Source organism: Callospermophilus lateralis, chromosome 11, assembly GCF_048772815.1.
Source record: "Callospermophilus lateralis isolate mCalLat2 chromosome 11, mCalLat2.hap1, whole genome shotgun sequence".
NCBI classification, from domain to species: Eukaryota; Metazoa; Chordata; class Mammalia; order Rodentia; family Sciuridae; genus Callospermophilus; species Callospermophilus lateralis.
In genome coordinates this window covers 29,674,646-29,691,387 of record NC_135315.1, presented here as the reverse complement: position 1 = coordinate 29,691,387, position 16,742 = coordinate 29,674,646, and the positions used below count along the sequence as shown (strand labels likewise).

At 32.7% G+C, this 16,742-nt stretch overlaps 1 protein-coding gene across 5 annotated transcripts in view; it reads right to left on the bottom strand.

Annotated features, from left to right (window-relative positions):
- The window catches only part of Stxbp4 (syntaxin binding protein 4), a 150,385-nt gene that overhangs the window by 51,293 nt on the left and 82,350 nt on the right, over window positions 1–16,742 (bottom strand). For all 5 annotated transcript variants that reach the window (XM_076871642.1, XM_076871644.1, XM_076871643.1 and 2 more), the window contains 3 exons: window positions 12,790–12,906; window positions 11,713–11,762; window positions 9,511–9,644 (listed from right to left, as the gene is read on the bottom strand). In XM_076871642.1, the coding sequence (XP_076727757.1) occupies window positions 9,511–9,644; window positions 11,713–11,762; window positions 12,790–12,906 (301 nt within the window). The remainder of the gene's footprint in view (window positions 1–9,510; window positions 9,645–11,712; window positions 11,763–12,789; window positions 12,907–16,742) is intronic.

Here is a 16,742-nt window from a genome sequence, read left to right as displayed (position 1 = left end):
TTCTTGCTCCTTTCTTATCTTTTAAATGGTAAATAATGTCTATTGTCCAGGGTTGCTGGGAGAACATATTAATGAAAATAGCACTTTAAACTGTGTAAGAGATTTAAAAAAAACTTCCATATCTATAATTTTTAAAGATATGATCTATTAGTAATGTTAATATTCTGTTGTTGAAGGCAGGAACTGAACTTATGAGTCTAAATTGAACTATTTTATCATATTAAATAATTATGAAAGCTGTCACTGCACACATTTGAATAATTCTTCCTTTTCTGAGATGAGCTGTTAAAACTTCGTCCTCATGTGAACTCTGGAGAACACCTCTTCCATTAACCAAAAGATGCATTCAGTTTGGATAAAGATGTTTTCAGGCCTTGAGGGAAAATATTTCTTTCTGACATCATTCATATTTTGCTTGTCCAGTTAAAAGACTGAAACATGAATTTTACTTAAGATATCTGATCATCACAGTTTTAACTGTGAATAGATTGTAGTTTCATCTTTTGGAAGACTGATAATTCTCTTATATCATCAATCTTAGAAGCAGTCTTTACATTCTTTTTTTCTGCCTCTGAGTTAACAACCATTTTATGTGACAGTCTGTTTACCATGTTTGTACTTGGATATATGGATTTTTACTTAATTAAATCCTAGACCTTGCACATCCTGTAATCCCCTTGGCAACAATATTCCTGCCTTGCAGGAGAAATTAAGTTTTGCTTATCTGGCCATGCTTTTATACCTTAAGGCTATTGGTAGTATATATGATTAAAGAATATATTTTAGATACTTCCCTAGTTGTGACCTTCTATGAAAACCCAGAATATATGGTAGTTTGGGGATTAATTGACTCACATTAGATACTTGTTTGCATACATTAAACACCGGAAACAATGGTTTCCTGATTGTTATGACTAAAAAAACTGTGTATGTTTGCTTTCTATGTGCCAAGATAGTAGTAGATTGTTGCTATATATCTGGTAGTACTAAATAATTTTGGCATCACAGTTTCTCAGGAATTTGTTTAATGAAAAAAGCAAACACTCAATAGTTGATAAATGCACAGATGAAGCAATAGAAAAACATGGGGTAATCTAAGAGTCAAGATGACCACAGATAATTGCTCTGTGCTACTGGACTTTCAGGTACTCATTGATGTAATACACACATGAATACCAATTTAAAACATTAATACTGAATTTCAGGTGTTCACACTGCAATAAAACTAATTTCTCTTTTTAAAATAAATATTTGTTTTTTGCTACTCCAAACACATGACAAATGACCTCTACTCTCCACCTGGATATTTTAATAGCAAACTAACCCTCCTTTTTTTTCTTCATTCTTGCTACTCTTAGAGTTCAGCGTCAACTAACTGTTCAAGCAATATTTTAAACTGTAGATTATAACATGTTTCTTCTCTTTAAAACCATCAAGGGCTTTCTACGCCATAAAATAAAATCAAAACTCCTTAGCATGGCATTTAAAACCCTGTGTGATTTGGCTTCTTCCTATATCACCCTAAGCTGTGTATCAGATACACTGTTTTTAAATTTTTCTCCTCCTGCTCATCAAGTATGTCAAGTTTGTTCCTGCCTCACAGCTTTTCTCCTGGGCCTAAGAATCTTTTCCCATGAATTTTCTTCCATCTGATCTGAGGTCTAGTGCCACTTCTTCAAAGAGGACTTCTTTGTCCATCAATCTTAACTAGCATCCCCAATTAACTCTTTGCTAAGACATCACCTAGTTTCATTGAATGTGTAACATTGTCCAGCACCTGGCACTAAATGTTTCCTTATTCCTTTGTTCATCTCTGCCCACGACCATTGACCTAAGCTGCCTGACATCAAGAACATTGTTTATATTTTTATCTAAATTCCTAGGCCAGGGTCCAGCCCACTGTAGATATCGGATAAGCAGTTCTTTTTTTTCCTAGAATAAAATTGTGCCAGGGAAAAATTATTTTTTTGAAGCTAACAGTAATTTACCCATTTAAAACAATTTAAGTGCCCAAGATTAAATTTGATATATTTTCTTAATAGAAACATAGCAGTGTCCTTCAATTTGCAATAATACAAAGTGACTTTCAATTTGCAACAATACAAAGAATACATACATTTACCATTTCCTTGAATGGAGAGATTTTATATTATAGTGGTAAATTTCTAGCATTAAAAATTAAGTCACCATAGAACCATTTTGCCTTATAAAAACAGGTAAAGCTGTTTATTAAGTAATATACAATCACATAAGAAGCTACTCCCTGATGCTTGGAATATCTTTCCCAATTCTAGAAGAAGAGAGATTATATAAATAGTAAGATTACTTGGTGGGGAGAACAATACTGTACTGCCCAGTCTTTAAAGTTAACTTTCACTAAAGAAACAAAGTTCTTCCTTTGATGAATTCATGCTAGTTAATAAAGAATATGATCTTGGGAGAAATGAGAAAATAATGACAGGAGTTTGATGTCTAGGACAAGTAGAATGAGAAGATGCCATATAAAGTGCGAACTGTGGATCCAAGAGAAGAAAAGATTCTAAATGATAAATCATGGCAGCATTAAAAATGTTGTAGTTTTGCTTGTCCCATAAAACCTTTCTATTGTCTTACATAACTTCTAATTAGCTTCAGAACATATTGCTAAATCTGATGGGAACACCTAAATCCAGGCAATACATGGAATCAGATGGTTATTGCTGGGGAGGGGAAAAGGTTGTCCTTGTTTTCAATTAGTGGAGAAAAAAAATATCTATTAAACCAATTTGCAAGGGTTGAACATCCATAATTTTGCTATTAAAAGAAATGTTGAAAGAAAATACCTACACATATATTTATGCACATATTTCATTCTGTTATTTGCAAAAACACCAATAGTTGGCATTACTGAGTTAAAATATATGATCATTAAAAACCATTTTTTTTTAAACTTTCAAAACCTTTCTAAGGAATGTTTTAAAAGCTCTGGATATATATTGCAAAGCTGATTCCCAGGGATGCAGTGCCAAGTTACATTCCCACCTGTAGAGGATGAGAATTGTTTACTTTCAACTGTAATTAGTGGCAGGCCCAGATGGCTCCGACACTAGAGGGTTTTTTTTTTTTTTTTTTTTTTTTTTTTTTTTTTAATGCCTAAAAAATGAGTAATTTAAGAAAGAAAAGTAGATTCTCTAAGGAGGATTCCTGCTCCTTGCTTCTTTGCTCAGGCATCTTTAAGTCATTTTGGGCAAAGAAACTTTAGCTCCAACTGCTCATCTCAATTCCATGAATTTCTGAGGCTAAAGCCCCAGTTATTATAATAAACTCATCCTGTTTATGAGCAGGGGGGACTTCTTTCCTTGTTTTTTTATCTTTCAAAACACACATGTATGCAATTTGAAATGTCAATTCTAAGTGGAGGGGCAAAGTGGGAGCATGAGATCACTCCACAATCTTGATCCTAAAGTCTATTCTAAATCTTGACAGCTGAATATTCTTGCTTTAATATGGTGGCCCTTTTCATACACATAGATTTATATGTAGACATACACATTTATTTATAAGAGCTTGAATGACATGTGTGTGTATATGTCATATTTTTCATTTTTCTATTTATAAAAGCTTGAATGTAGAGATCTTATTCAGAACTGGCTTTTGCCCTTTTAAAGGATGTGAGTGAGGCTCCCTTATTGGCCTGACATTTGATGGAGTTGTAGGAGTCACTCTCTTAAACCTCCGGCTGGGCACTGGCCAATGTGTGTTTACATTGTGAATATAAGGATGACGCAGCAGTCCATGGGGAGTGGGAAGTGAGCTAGCACTCGAGGAGGCTGTGCAGAGCCATATGGCACTTGATGCAGAAGCTGCTGTGCCAGCTCCTTTACATTTAAAGCCTCCCTTGTGCCGCAGTGCATGTCAGACCTAAGTGCACCTATGCTTCCCCAAGTACCAAACCCCGCTTGGCCTCTGCTCGACAAAGAATGTGCATGAACCCTGAGGATTTCAACAAATGTCACAGTCTCAAAATGAAACAGTGAAAAAATCCTATGTACTCTGCAGCTACCTCCGACTTTATTCATTAACTAGAACATATTAAGGGTACCCTCTGGCCAGTTATTCCCATAAATGCTACTACTGTTGTTCATCAGAAGAAGGAAAAGGTTGACCCTTTGTGCTTTCCTTTTATGTGTTTCTACCTGCCCCACACTGAAAAGATCCTAAGATTCCTCTTTCATTGCCAGGGCTTTTGAAGATTTTTACCCTATTTTTATCAGCTATTTATCATTTCCATAGGAATCTTGAAGGAGGTAGTTTGATGCCTCTTCTTATACTGCCAACTTACCAGGAACGCAATAAGGTCTCTTTTTATTAAAGATCTTCTATGAGATATCTGGCCAGATTTTTAAAAATTCATTTTAAAATAGAACTGCCTCTTTTTGTTTTTGTTACAGAATTATTTTGCTGTTCCTTACGTCCATCAAATAAAGAATCCAGTTCCTTGCAAGTAGTTATTTCACATGAAGATTACATGAAAGTATTATGATGATATTGTTCACATAAAAATTGATGAAGATTGGCAAAAGTGTCTTTTGCCAATCTGGGGTTCCAATACTGAGTGAAAATATCTATTCTATCTTCATTCTGTTTCACTGAAAGCAATGTAACAGAACAGCCCAAAGCTCCCAGAGTTAGCAATAAACTATGAAAGGTAAGGTGCTGATTCAGATATTTAGCTGCGGTTTCCTGTGATGATGACATTTTAACTCAAAATCAATAATAACATTAAATGTTCTGTATTTAGAAAAGTTCTCATTTAGCATATTTCCAAATATACCCAAGTTGAAAGAAGCTGTAGACAATAATTTAACACCTACCATAGAGAGAAGGTACGTTTAAATTAATTGCTTAAATAACAATCACACAGCACTAGCAGTAGCCTTAAGAGCAGCAACAGCAACACCAAAACATGAGGCATTTTATACTACTAATGGCTCTGTTTGGTACTTTACATAAACTTCATTTAATTCTCTAATCTTGCCATATGTATATTATTATGATCTCCACTTTTTTATGTTCTTCTATGAGGAAATGATCCAGAGGTTAAGTAATTTGTCCAGGGAAGTTGCATGAGCAATTGCAATGTTCTCTAGAGCGACTCCAGGGAACATCAAAGGTTATATGGAACACAGTTTATATGGATTCAAACTGCTGGTTGCCTACTCCCCCACAAGTATTCCGATGAGAGGAGAAACTGCCACATTTGCAGTGCTGTAGCATTTGTATTCTCTATGCCTCCACATGAGGGGTTCTTAGGCTGGGGCTCATAAATACCCTGAAAATGGATACAAAATGTATATAACTGCACATTTCTGGGAAGAAGATCTTCATTAGATTTCAGTGGCGTTCATGATCCAGAAAAGGTTCAGAATACCTAGAATGAAGACATTCTAGGTATTCCTTAGAGCCTGGTTTTAAGGTGTAAGACCAAAGAAATCTTATCCTTCATATTTCTAAGGAAAAGCCATAGTATAACATCCTAAAGTACAATTATATCAAAAGAAGATGGAGGCAATTACCCAAGAGAATATTTCCAGTTGTAAGTTGAAACCACCAGATACTCATGGCAAAGAAAAAGAGGTGTGGGTTGGGACTAAATTATCTACCTCACTATGTTAAATTTCTCTTTCCTATTATGTATGTAAAACAACAATAACTACAACAACTACAACAACAGCAACAACAACAAAAACCCCACTGCTTAAAGAGTAGGAAAAGTGAATTGACTTTCTCTGAATTGTTAAAAAAAAAAAAAAATAGGTCCTAAAAAGTTATAAAAATGCTGCAAAATATGCCAACATAAGCAGTTATATTTTTAAATAAAATGACAACATAGAAATTCTTTGCTAGTTTTAAACAGCAAAGCATATATAAATTTGCAATGAATAGGAAGTGTAGATGAAATCTTTCTCCTTTCTTTCAAAGAAATTCTGCTGAATTTCAAATATTTTCTTTGAATAATCATGTTTGACAGATACAAAGGTTAATGTTAGTGAGGTAATTAAAATTAATGATGGCAATGTCCACTGGGCTATGTCTACACAGGTGTTTCTCTCCACTCTTTAAGACAACATAAAAATGTTTGACATACAAAATTCTGAGCTTACATATAAAATGTAATAAGATTATTTTTTCACTTCTACAAACCACAGAATTTCTATAATAAATTTTTATGGGTTTTGGCATGTAACTTGATTTTTAAAAATGTAGTAGGTATATGAAATATTAAATACATAATTATTGCATAAAGTGAGCAGATACTATCATATTCCATGTAATATATCTGTGAAGTCAAAGCTATACAATGGATCTTAGAATGTTATTCTGTAGTAAGCCAAGCCATTTACTAATCAAAAACATGCTCAGAGCTTATTATTTTGACATTTAATTAATAAAATTTTATATCTACCTATCTATTTACCAACCTACTTACCTGTCTATCTGTCCATCTATCCAACCATCCACCTAGGTCTTCAGCATATGGAAGATTAAGAGTGGCAAACAAGAGGGACAGTGGAATGTTAGAGGCTGGCAGATAGAAAACCAGTCCATCTATCCAACCATCCATCTGGTCTTTAGCATATGGAAGATTAAGAGTGGCAAACAAGAGGGACAGTGGAATGTTAGAGGCTGGCAGATAGAAAACCAGTGCATAGGGATATTAAGAGAAGAGACAACAAACAAACAAACTCACACAAAAACAAACAAACAAAATCCACACAGCATATTTCTCTACTAACATGCTACATATTAATACATACTTACAATGATGATACTGAGCCATCATAACTAAATTAAATAACATCTGACATATGCTACTATGACAAACAGTAGTTCCAAAGATGACCACATTTTCCAAAAATGACAACAAAAATGCTTCTGACTACATGCTCTTCTATAATGTGACTTGCCACCTCCCCATCCATGGGTGGAGTGTAAGTCCCTTTCCCTGAATCTGCATTGATGAATAGAATATGGTGGAAACAGGGCTGAGTGACTTCTGAGGCTGGGTCATAAAAGAGGTAATACAGCTTCTGTCTTGCTCACTTAAACATCTGTGGAAGACTTGAGATACCATGTAAGAAGCTTTATTACTTTGAGGCTACCATATCAGAGAGACCACATAGAAGTATGTGTTAACACTAAACTGAAACTGAGTTCCCTTTTGGATGTCCAACCCAGCAGACTAATCAGATGCCTACAATGCAAGCAGATTTCTGACTCTAACCACATGAAAATTTTCTAACAAGAAGGGCCTACCTAGCAAAGCCCAGTTAACCAGAAGGATCATGAGAGCCAAAACTAAATTGTTGTTTTGAGTCATACAGTTTTGAGGTGGTTTGTTATGCAACAAAGGTGAATGGGATAATTAATTAAAACATTGGTGCTACATGGAAAGTTCAACTTTACATATATGTTTTATTCTATGAAATGTGATGGGAGTAGGTACTTTATATAATTTAATATTTACAACACTTTTAGTAGGTATTATCATCATGTAATAGAAAAGAAAATTTAAAATTACTTTGTAAAAAGTCCTCTTCAAAAAATATCTTTATTCATGGCAGCTACTTCTTGTATTTTGAATGCAATCTCATAGTGTCTCTTTAAATATGATAACTTCATTTTATTTTAACAATATATCTATCTTCACAATATTATATTATCTAGATTTAACTGAAAACTATTTTTCTTTGTCTATAATTTCCCTATTAAGCAGTTCTTCTCATTTATGGAGCATAATTAGGTGATTCTGGGTTATGTGTTCACCTTTAAAAAAAAATATCAACATTGGGAGTTATCAATAAATTGGTACCACACTCAGGAATACTTTTGGAAACTTGCAAGGCACTATCTATTGTTACTGAGTTTGGGGGTATTTTTTGGCATTTAGTGGAAGAGTGCCAGGAAAGCTAAATAGCCTATTGTTATAGAATCTATTGATAGTCTTGTGCAACAAATTGCTCTATGTTCTATCTGCTTTTCAAATGTCCTAATAGACATGCATAATGTAAGATAACATTTTTAGTCATATGAGCCTTGAATATAACCCAATTTTTAGATAAACCCCCAATATTTTTGCACAGTTTTAATATTCATAAGCTTTACCAGGCTTGTAACTACTAGGTAGATGATGGAAGATTGTATTTCCTTTTGTTCAGACCTTTACCAAGAGTAGGTCACCATTCTGGACAATCATATTACTCACGGCAATGTCCTTATACTATTTAAGTTGATATTACAACATACTTGTGTCAATATATATTGACATTTGTGGAGATTTTATGTGCAGATACAAGCATCTGAGGCTACAATAGATCTCCCAGCGCATTACCTACTGACATATATATTGTTTTATTATATATCATCTTCCTTTTATTTATCCTCTATAGTACAGTTAGAACATGTTATCAATTTTTATAAATAATGGATATAACTAAGAAAATTATAATTTACATGGAACGGAAATAAAGGATATGCCAGAAATGGTTATAAAACGAAGTAAACATTGAGATGTGAAGTGGAGCACAGTGGTGCATGCCTGTAATCCCAGAGGCCCGGGAGGCTGAGACAAGAGGATTGTGAGTTCTAAGCCAGCTTCAGCAACAGAGAGGCGCTAAGAAATTCAGTGAGACCCTGACTCTAATAAAAATATAAAATTGGGCTGGGGATGGGACTCAGTGGTTGAGTGCCTCTGAGTTCAATCCCTGGTACCAAAAATAAATAAATAGATAGATAAATAAGAGGTGAAAGTGCCTGAAAGATAGGAAGAGGGAAAGATGAAAATTTCTATTATTTAAGTTTCCTCCAATGATGTCTCTCTGTGAGTTGGGGTGCTTGAAGTTCCTTAGAGAATCACTTTGCTTCTCTTTCTAGTTCAGTGCTGACTCCAGGGCTATCTAGTGACAGATACATCTTGTTTCATCTATTTTAATTAAAAATTTCTCAATGTTGATTCTACCTTCTAATATTTATACTTATTCTTCCATTTCAAAAAAAAACTTTTGGCTGGGCAAGATGATGCATGCCTGTAATCATAGCTACTTGAGAGGCTGAGGTAGGGGGATCACAAATTAGAGGCCAGCCTCAGCAACTTAGGAGATCCTGTTTCAAAATAAAAAGTAAAAAGGACTGGGGATGTAGCACTAAGGTAAGTTGCCTCTGGGTTTAAATTAATTTGTTTCTAAAAAAAAAAAAAAATAAAGAAAAAAAGAGACAGAAACTTTGGATGGAAATAAAAGTAAAGACATGTCTTAATCTTAAATTAGAACCCTTTTTGAACACTGTAAATAAAGCAAGTATTTTCCCCATAAAATTGGTGCATTAAGATTTAATTATCAAATTTAATGTGGGCAAACTAATATATTAATATATTCAATGAAATTAAACTACCAGACTTAAAATTTTCTCCTTTCGTTAAGTGAATTATTAAAAAAAAGGAAAAAAAAGTGAAAAAAAATGAGGAAAACTTACAATCCATATCAAGTATGGCACGAACGGACTTAACAAGCTCCTTAGATTCCAACGCCAGGGTTGCTGGGATGTTGCGTCCATTCCTTCCCAGTGCTGTGAGGGAAATCTGAGAGGCTAACACAGCTCTTCTTTCACTGAGAGGACAATAAAATGAACTAGAATATGTTCCATAACACACACACCTATCTTTGCTAAAAGTGAATTGGTATTCATTATCAAAAATATTTCTTTATCCAGGAATGTACAAAAACATGTAAAATAGCCACATATGAGGTAAATAACATAAAACAATATTTCTGTTTTCAATTGTTTACTATAAAATAAATAAGAACATCTGAAGCATTACATTGACTTCATATACAAGGAGGAAGCAACTGAAGGATGGCCTACCTCCTAGATTATTTGTTGGGACATATTTCGTGAATATGCTAACATGATGAAACCTTTTATTTAGTTTGGTAAAAATTTAAATTAGGCATATTAAAATATATTTACTTAAAATTTCGAATACAGCAAACATAAATATATACATTCATTCTTGAAATTATCTCTTAAAGTTCTTCATTTCCTCTAAATCTAAAATAGCCTAGAGCATTTATATAACTTTTTTTAAAAAAGTCAAATGTCATTTGAAATAAATGTACCCTGATATAATTAAAAGTCCTAAGTTTTCCTCAGAAAACCACCACAGCAAAACCTTTACTTGGAAAAAAGAGATAATATTAAACTAATGATAAAATCATCATCATTTACAATCCATCTTCTTAATTCACAAGGAGAAATTAAAGAATCAGTTCTCAAATTCATAGTTTTGTTCTGCGTTGAATGATCAAGGCTAATATCCATATAGAAGATATGGTATGTTAAAAAGATTGAATTAGATTTCACTAGTGCTTAACTTTTCATGACATGGCAAAAAGCTATGATAGTTTTTTAAAGTTGCCTTTTTTCCATGAAACAATTTAAAGCAAGGGTAGATGCTGGCTTTTAAATAGTAATTTTTATCCTTGAAATTTAACAGCAAAATTTTTAAATTAGTCAAAATCAAATGAGACCTTAGGGGGTTATTGTGGGGGACAAACTTAATCCATTTAAGGGTAATAAAATTACTGAATATTTTTATTTGTTTGTTTATTTTTTTGGTGCTGGGGACTGAACCCAGGGTCTCCCACTTGTTAGGCAAGTGCTCTGCCACTGAGCTACATCCTCAGTTTGATTACTGAATGTTAAGATCCTTAATATAAATAAAAACCATGGAATTTACATAAATATCTTATAAGCAGCATGGATAACAATGAGAAAATGTCAGATTCTTTGACTATAAAAAAATAAACATTACATCAAAATAGCTTAAAAGTGAACAACTGTAGATATTCTTCTAAATTAAAAAAAAAAAGTCATATGGCACCTAAAATATCTTCGTTTATTTCCTTTATTAAACTGCTATTTTCACTTTAAAGGGCAGAGCTTTCCCATTTCTGCAAGTGATACTGCCAGAAGTAGAAGACATATTTAGAACTAGTGACAGCTATTATAAGATGAAGAAAAATCTACTTTCAAAATGCACAAGCAAGAATCTTTCTTTTCTATATGTCTTTCATCATGTATCAAAATGACCCTAAACTTATAGTTTGAAATAAATCTTACTTTTATGTTTGTTGCTCTTAGTAAGAAACTTGAAATGCGAAGCATTTTGTGAATAATAAGAAAATCAAATTGAATTTTCCAAATATATTTCTTTTATCTGTACCTACTGACTGCTGAAAGTAAAAGAAACTGATTCCATGAATAAGATTTGCAAAATTCTTTTTGACATAACAACTAATCTGCTGGGTTGAGAATGACCTTTTGCAAGGCACCTGTGGCTAGTAACTTTTATTCACATACAGGAAGCTTCAAGAATTTCAAATTAAACTCATCTTTATGGCATTCTTGACAAAGACAAGAGGTAGGTGATTCCTACCTCAATTTTATAGTTCAAGGTTATAATGACTGGCTACATACTTCCAGGAATTTCTTTTACAGAGCTAATAACAAAACCATTGTCCTCATATTATTCCACAACATTGAATAATAGTGTACAATGGGAATTATTCAGCATCTTAAGACCATTTAAGAGATTCTGGTATTTCAGTCACAATTACCAGGTACAGAATTTAATATGTTGACATACTTTGAAGAAAGCAATTAAATATTTCTTACCTCAAACTTGATAAAGGAGAAGAATTATCAGAAAGTACTTCTTGAATAGCCTAGTGACAAATAAGATGGTGAAGGAGATATGTAAATTTGATAGTTTTAAAAAAATGTCCTTTTATTGGCCCAATTAATATTTACAGCCTCCCTTTCCATTGATTAAACAGATGTTTCTGATATAGCAGGATTAATTACATGAACATGTAATTCTACTCAGAATATAACAGTTATAAAAACATTTCTGTAGAGGATAAATGTTTATCAAATTCTATTTTCTTAGTATCAAGACTTTTAGGAAAGTATTCATTAAGTTATATATTTTTGGAAATCATGTTATTCAGTCTCAATTATTTTTTTTAAAAAATCTATATAATGTTAATCAGTCTTTTCATGATCTAGGTAATTCTAAGTCTGACTGTAAGTCAGCATTGCTGTTTTGAGACTAGAGAATATTTCATTCGCCACTGAACACTGTTGTATTTATCAGTGTCAGTTGCCTATATGTATATTACATTGCCTAATGTATATTACAGTAGGCGATATAATATACAGTCCTCCCTTGGTATCTATGGGGGATTGATTTCAGGACCCTTGAGGAAAAGAAAACCAGCAGGTGCTCAAGTTCCTTATATAAGGTGGCACATTATACATGCATATAACCTATGCATATCTTCCTGTGTGATTTAAATCATCTTCAGATAATTTACAATACCTAAAACAATGCAAATAATACATAAATCAATGTTATACTGCATTATACTGTACATGTTCAGTACAGATGCAATCATGGTGTGTCTAACTACACAGGATATCATGAATGAGATGCCAGGAGAACAATACTCATATAAGGAGTGCTGGAGAGACCTCGGCTCTGTGAAAGCGGGAAGCTATAGCAGTGTGCACCTACACATCAATTCATTCATGTGGATTCAGCATGGTGCTTGGTGTATGGAAAAATGAAACTTTGCTTTCTGGAACTGTTGGGAGTTTTTTCTGTTTCTGAATATTTTCCATTTGTGGTTGGGTGAATCTATAGATGTAAACCCATAGAGACAGAGGGCTGACTATAACATAAAAACTCACCTCTACAAAATGAAGAAGCTTTGCAGTGGATGCCTCAAAAGTTTTTCGAGCCATTTCTGATTTTCGCAATTGGCAGTCAAGTACTGTAATTCTCTTTCTTAAATCTTGAACATTTTCCTGGTCAGAGATAAGAAAAGGAGCATCTTACACATTTAAAAAAATATTATATTGCTGTTTTCTGTTTTCATGAACCAATGTTCAATATTACTACTTCATTTATTTTCTCTCTTAATATGTACATGTCTTCTGAGTTTGGGAGGACATGTATAACTAATTGTGAACATAAAGTTAATTTTCACAGTGATGCTGCAAGTTTTGTGAGATAAGCTACATATGAGTCTTGTGGCAAAATACACTTACATTTTTATTTAAACATAATTAAAATGTGTGTATTTAAATAAATACATAATAACACCTAATATATATATAAAATAAAAAAGAATTATTTCCTTTTTTTTTTTTTTTAAGCAACCTATCTTACCAGATGCTGACAGAAACCCCTGAGAGTGTATCACAACCTATTCACTATAATAAAATCCCATGTTAGGTGTAGCTGGCAGGGAATAAAGAGATTCCATGGAGAAAAGTAACAATAATGTCCAGTGAACCCACTAGTTGGTAAGGGAGTACTGAAACATAATTTGCTCTGAGGATATGTGCTAATCCCTGGAAGCCTATTGTAGGGTTTATCAGAAACAAATGGCAACAAAATTTTAATGAGCAAATGAGGAAGAAACAATTTTCACATAAGTAAACAGTGTTTTGATTTTGACTCTAGTGAGTAAGTAAAAAAGTCTCTCCTGAGTAATTCCTAACCATAAGCCCCCATTCACACAAGTTTGGGGTCAGAATTTATATTATCTAAGTGGCCTATATATCCAGAAGCTGAAAATTTATTTAAATTGGTCCCAGGCAAACAGAAGCAAACCCAAAACTTCTACGTAGAGCTGTTTTCTAAATTCAGATCTCAAAGAATTCCATACATAATGTACCTAGAGAATATGCCCTCACCAAAAAAAAAAAAAAAAAATCAGTAAATATGTGAGGAAATAAGTTCCTGAAAAGAAAGTCAAGAAAGTCAGCTAAAAAACAAACAAACAAACAAAAAAACACAATTTATATGATTAGGTCTATAAAGACAGCAGATATTAGAGTAATTAGATACAACATATAAAGCAATAATGTAATATGTTTTACACAAGAAGGTATTAAAATATAATAAAAGGATGCAAAAATATCAAAATAAATCTATATAACAAAAAATCAATCTCAAAAATAAAAATGTAGTCACAATTAAATCAGAGACATGGTTTATGATTTAATATTCAATTAGATACAGCTAAAAGACAACAGGTAAACAGGTAAAGAAAGTTCTGATAATTTAATAGAAGACATAAATTGACATATGAATGGAGGAGGAGTGCTAAGGAGAAAATAGTCAGAAGATGTATAATATACACAATCTGAATTTCACAAGAGTAACTAGAAAGAATGAAAGAGAAATAACTTAGGGTATTCCAGAAATGGCATAAGACATTGCTCCTCAGATAAGGAAGCTCAATAAATCCCAAACAACATAAATTAAATACGTTAACACATAACTCACTGAGGTCAAAATGATGAACATCAAAGCCAAAGAGATACTAAAATCATATAGAAGGAAAAATATTGCAAACAAATGATAGATTGACAGCTGACATCACAACCATGATATAAAAACAATGAAACAAATATCATCTTAACATCTAAAATGTAGCAAAAATATATTTCAAGAATAAGAACTGAATCAAGATTTTTTTTTTCCCCAAACTGGAGACAAATTACCAACAGATTTTCACTAAATTAATTTTTAAAAGATACCCTTGAGGAAGAAATGAAATAATGCAAGGAAGACCACCTGAGATGTAAAGAATGCTGAACACAGAAAACAAGATCTAGTTAAACAAATTCTGACTATACAAAACAAATTCTAATAGAGTTAAAGGCTAAGGGAAAAGCAAAATATAAAAAAAAATTAAAAAGAAGTATAGAGGGATGATTAGATTTATATTCTAAAGTGTTTCCAATATTTAGAGGAAGGGGAAAGCCACAGATATAGGACTAGAAAATATGGGGCAAATAAAATAAGAGAGCAGATACGAAGTCAACTGCTTTAGTAAATAAAAGCTATAAATGGAAAGATCTTTCCAACTAAAGGCCAAAAATTAATAAATGGATAAAAAATCCAGCTATATGTTATTTACCACAGATATAATTAAAACATAAAGACACTAAAAAGTTGAAAGTATATAGCTAAAAAAATACATAGGTAAATATCAACCAAAAGAAAGGTATATAACTATATTAATATCAATAAAAATACTAAGGGGAAAAGAAGATTGCTAGATTAAATATTATGTTTTCACAGAACATGAGAAACTAACTCTTAAGTTTGACTGCATCTAATAACATTATTTCAAAATAAAGAACATTTTAAAAAAAATCTTCCTACAAGGGAGATTTTAACCTATTTCTTTGAGAAACTGACAAAGAAATGAATATAAATACAGAAGAATTAAGTGCCCCCACTATGATACTGAACTAGTGGACTATAAAGAACAACAGTATCCATTAACTGCAGAATTCTTTCCAAGTTCACTCTGAACCTTTGTAAGCACCAACTACATAGTAAGCCATGAATAAATTTCATAAGACATTATTAACAAGTTTTAAAGAGCTGTTATTCTGTAAATTAGATTCTCTGACCACAATGCAATTAACCTTCCTGTGCCTCTGTAATGTTGATAAATAAAGATACCTATAAATATGTAGATTTTTCCCAAATTAACCTATATATGTAATGAAATTTCAGTAAAATTTACAATAGTTTTTTTTCTTTTGAAGGAATTGATAAGCTGAGTGTGAAATAGATAAGAAAAGATAAAAGGATTGTAAACATTTCGAAGGAAAAAAACCTAGTAGAATGATGAGATAACAAGATTTACTGTAAAAGATATAGTAAACAACATACTATTTTTTTTTTCAGAGGAATATATATATATAGACCAATGAAAGAGACTAAAGGTCAACTCACATATGAACTTGATATATGACAGAGATGATTTGTAGGTCAAATAAGAAAGAAGGAAATTTTCAAATAAATGGTGATAAGACAGTAGGTTATTTATTTAAATAGGAGAAGTGTGGTGGTGGATGCCTGGAATTCTAGCTACTCGGTGGCTGAAGTGGGAGGACTTTGAGTTTGATCCCAGCCTGGGTTAATATAGGGAGATCCCAAATCAATAAACAAACACACAAGACTGAAATGAATCCCCATCTCATAGAGTACCATGAAACTAATTATAAGGGACAGGGGATATAGCTCAGGGGTACAGCACTTGCCTAGCATGTGTGAGGCATTGGGTTCAATTCTCAGCACCACATATAAGTAAATAAAGGTCCATTGACAACTAAGAGAAATATTAAAAAAAATTACAAGAGGATCAAAACTTTTAGAAGCAAATATAAAAGAATATTTTTATGTCTTCGAAGATGAAAGAACTTCTTTAAGAATTCCTGTCCATTTCACTAGAGTAAAAAGGTAATCCACAAATTTTAGAGAGTAATTTTATAACATACAACTTAATACAGGATCAGTAACCAGAAGAATCACTATACATTCATAGAAAAAGACAAATAATACAATGGAAAATGCTCAAAAGATATGAGGCATTTCACGCATAAACATGAATGCATAATAAATACATTATATGTTCAAATGGCTAGCAGGGTTGCGAGACGAAGCCCTGGATGATAATACTTGAGGGTATAACACCATTATGGTTGATTTCAAGCCAGCAACCTGATGTCACTGAACATGGAGTTGAGAAAGAATGCATGCTGTTAATTCTCACAAGCCAGTGTCCACTGGTCTTCACATATCACTATCAAAAGGTCATTAGCAGGCAAGGAAA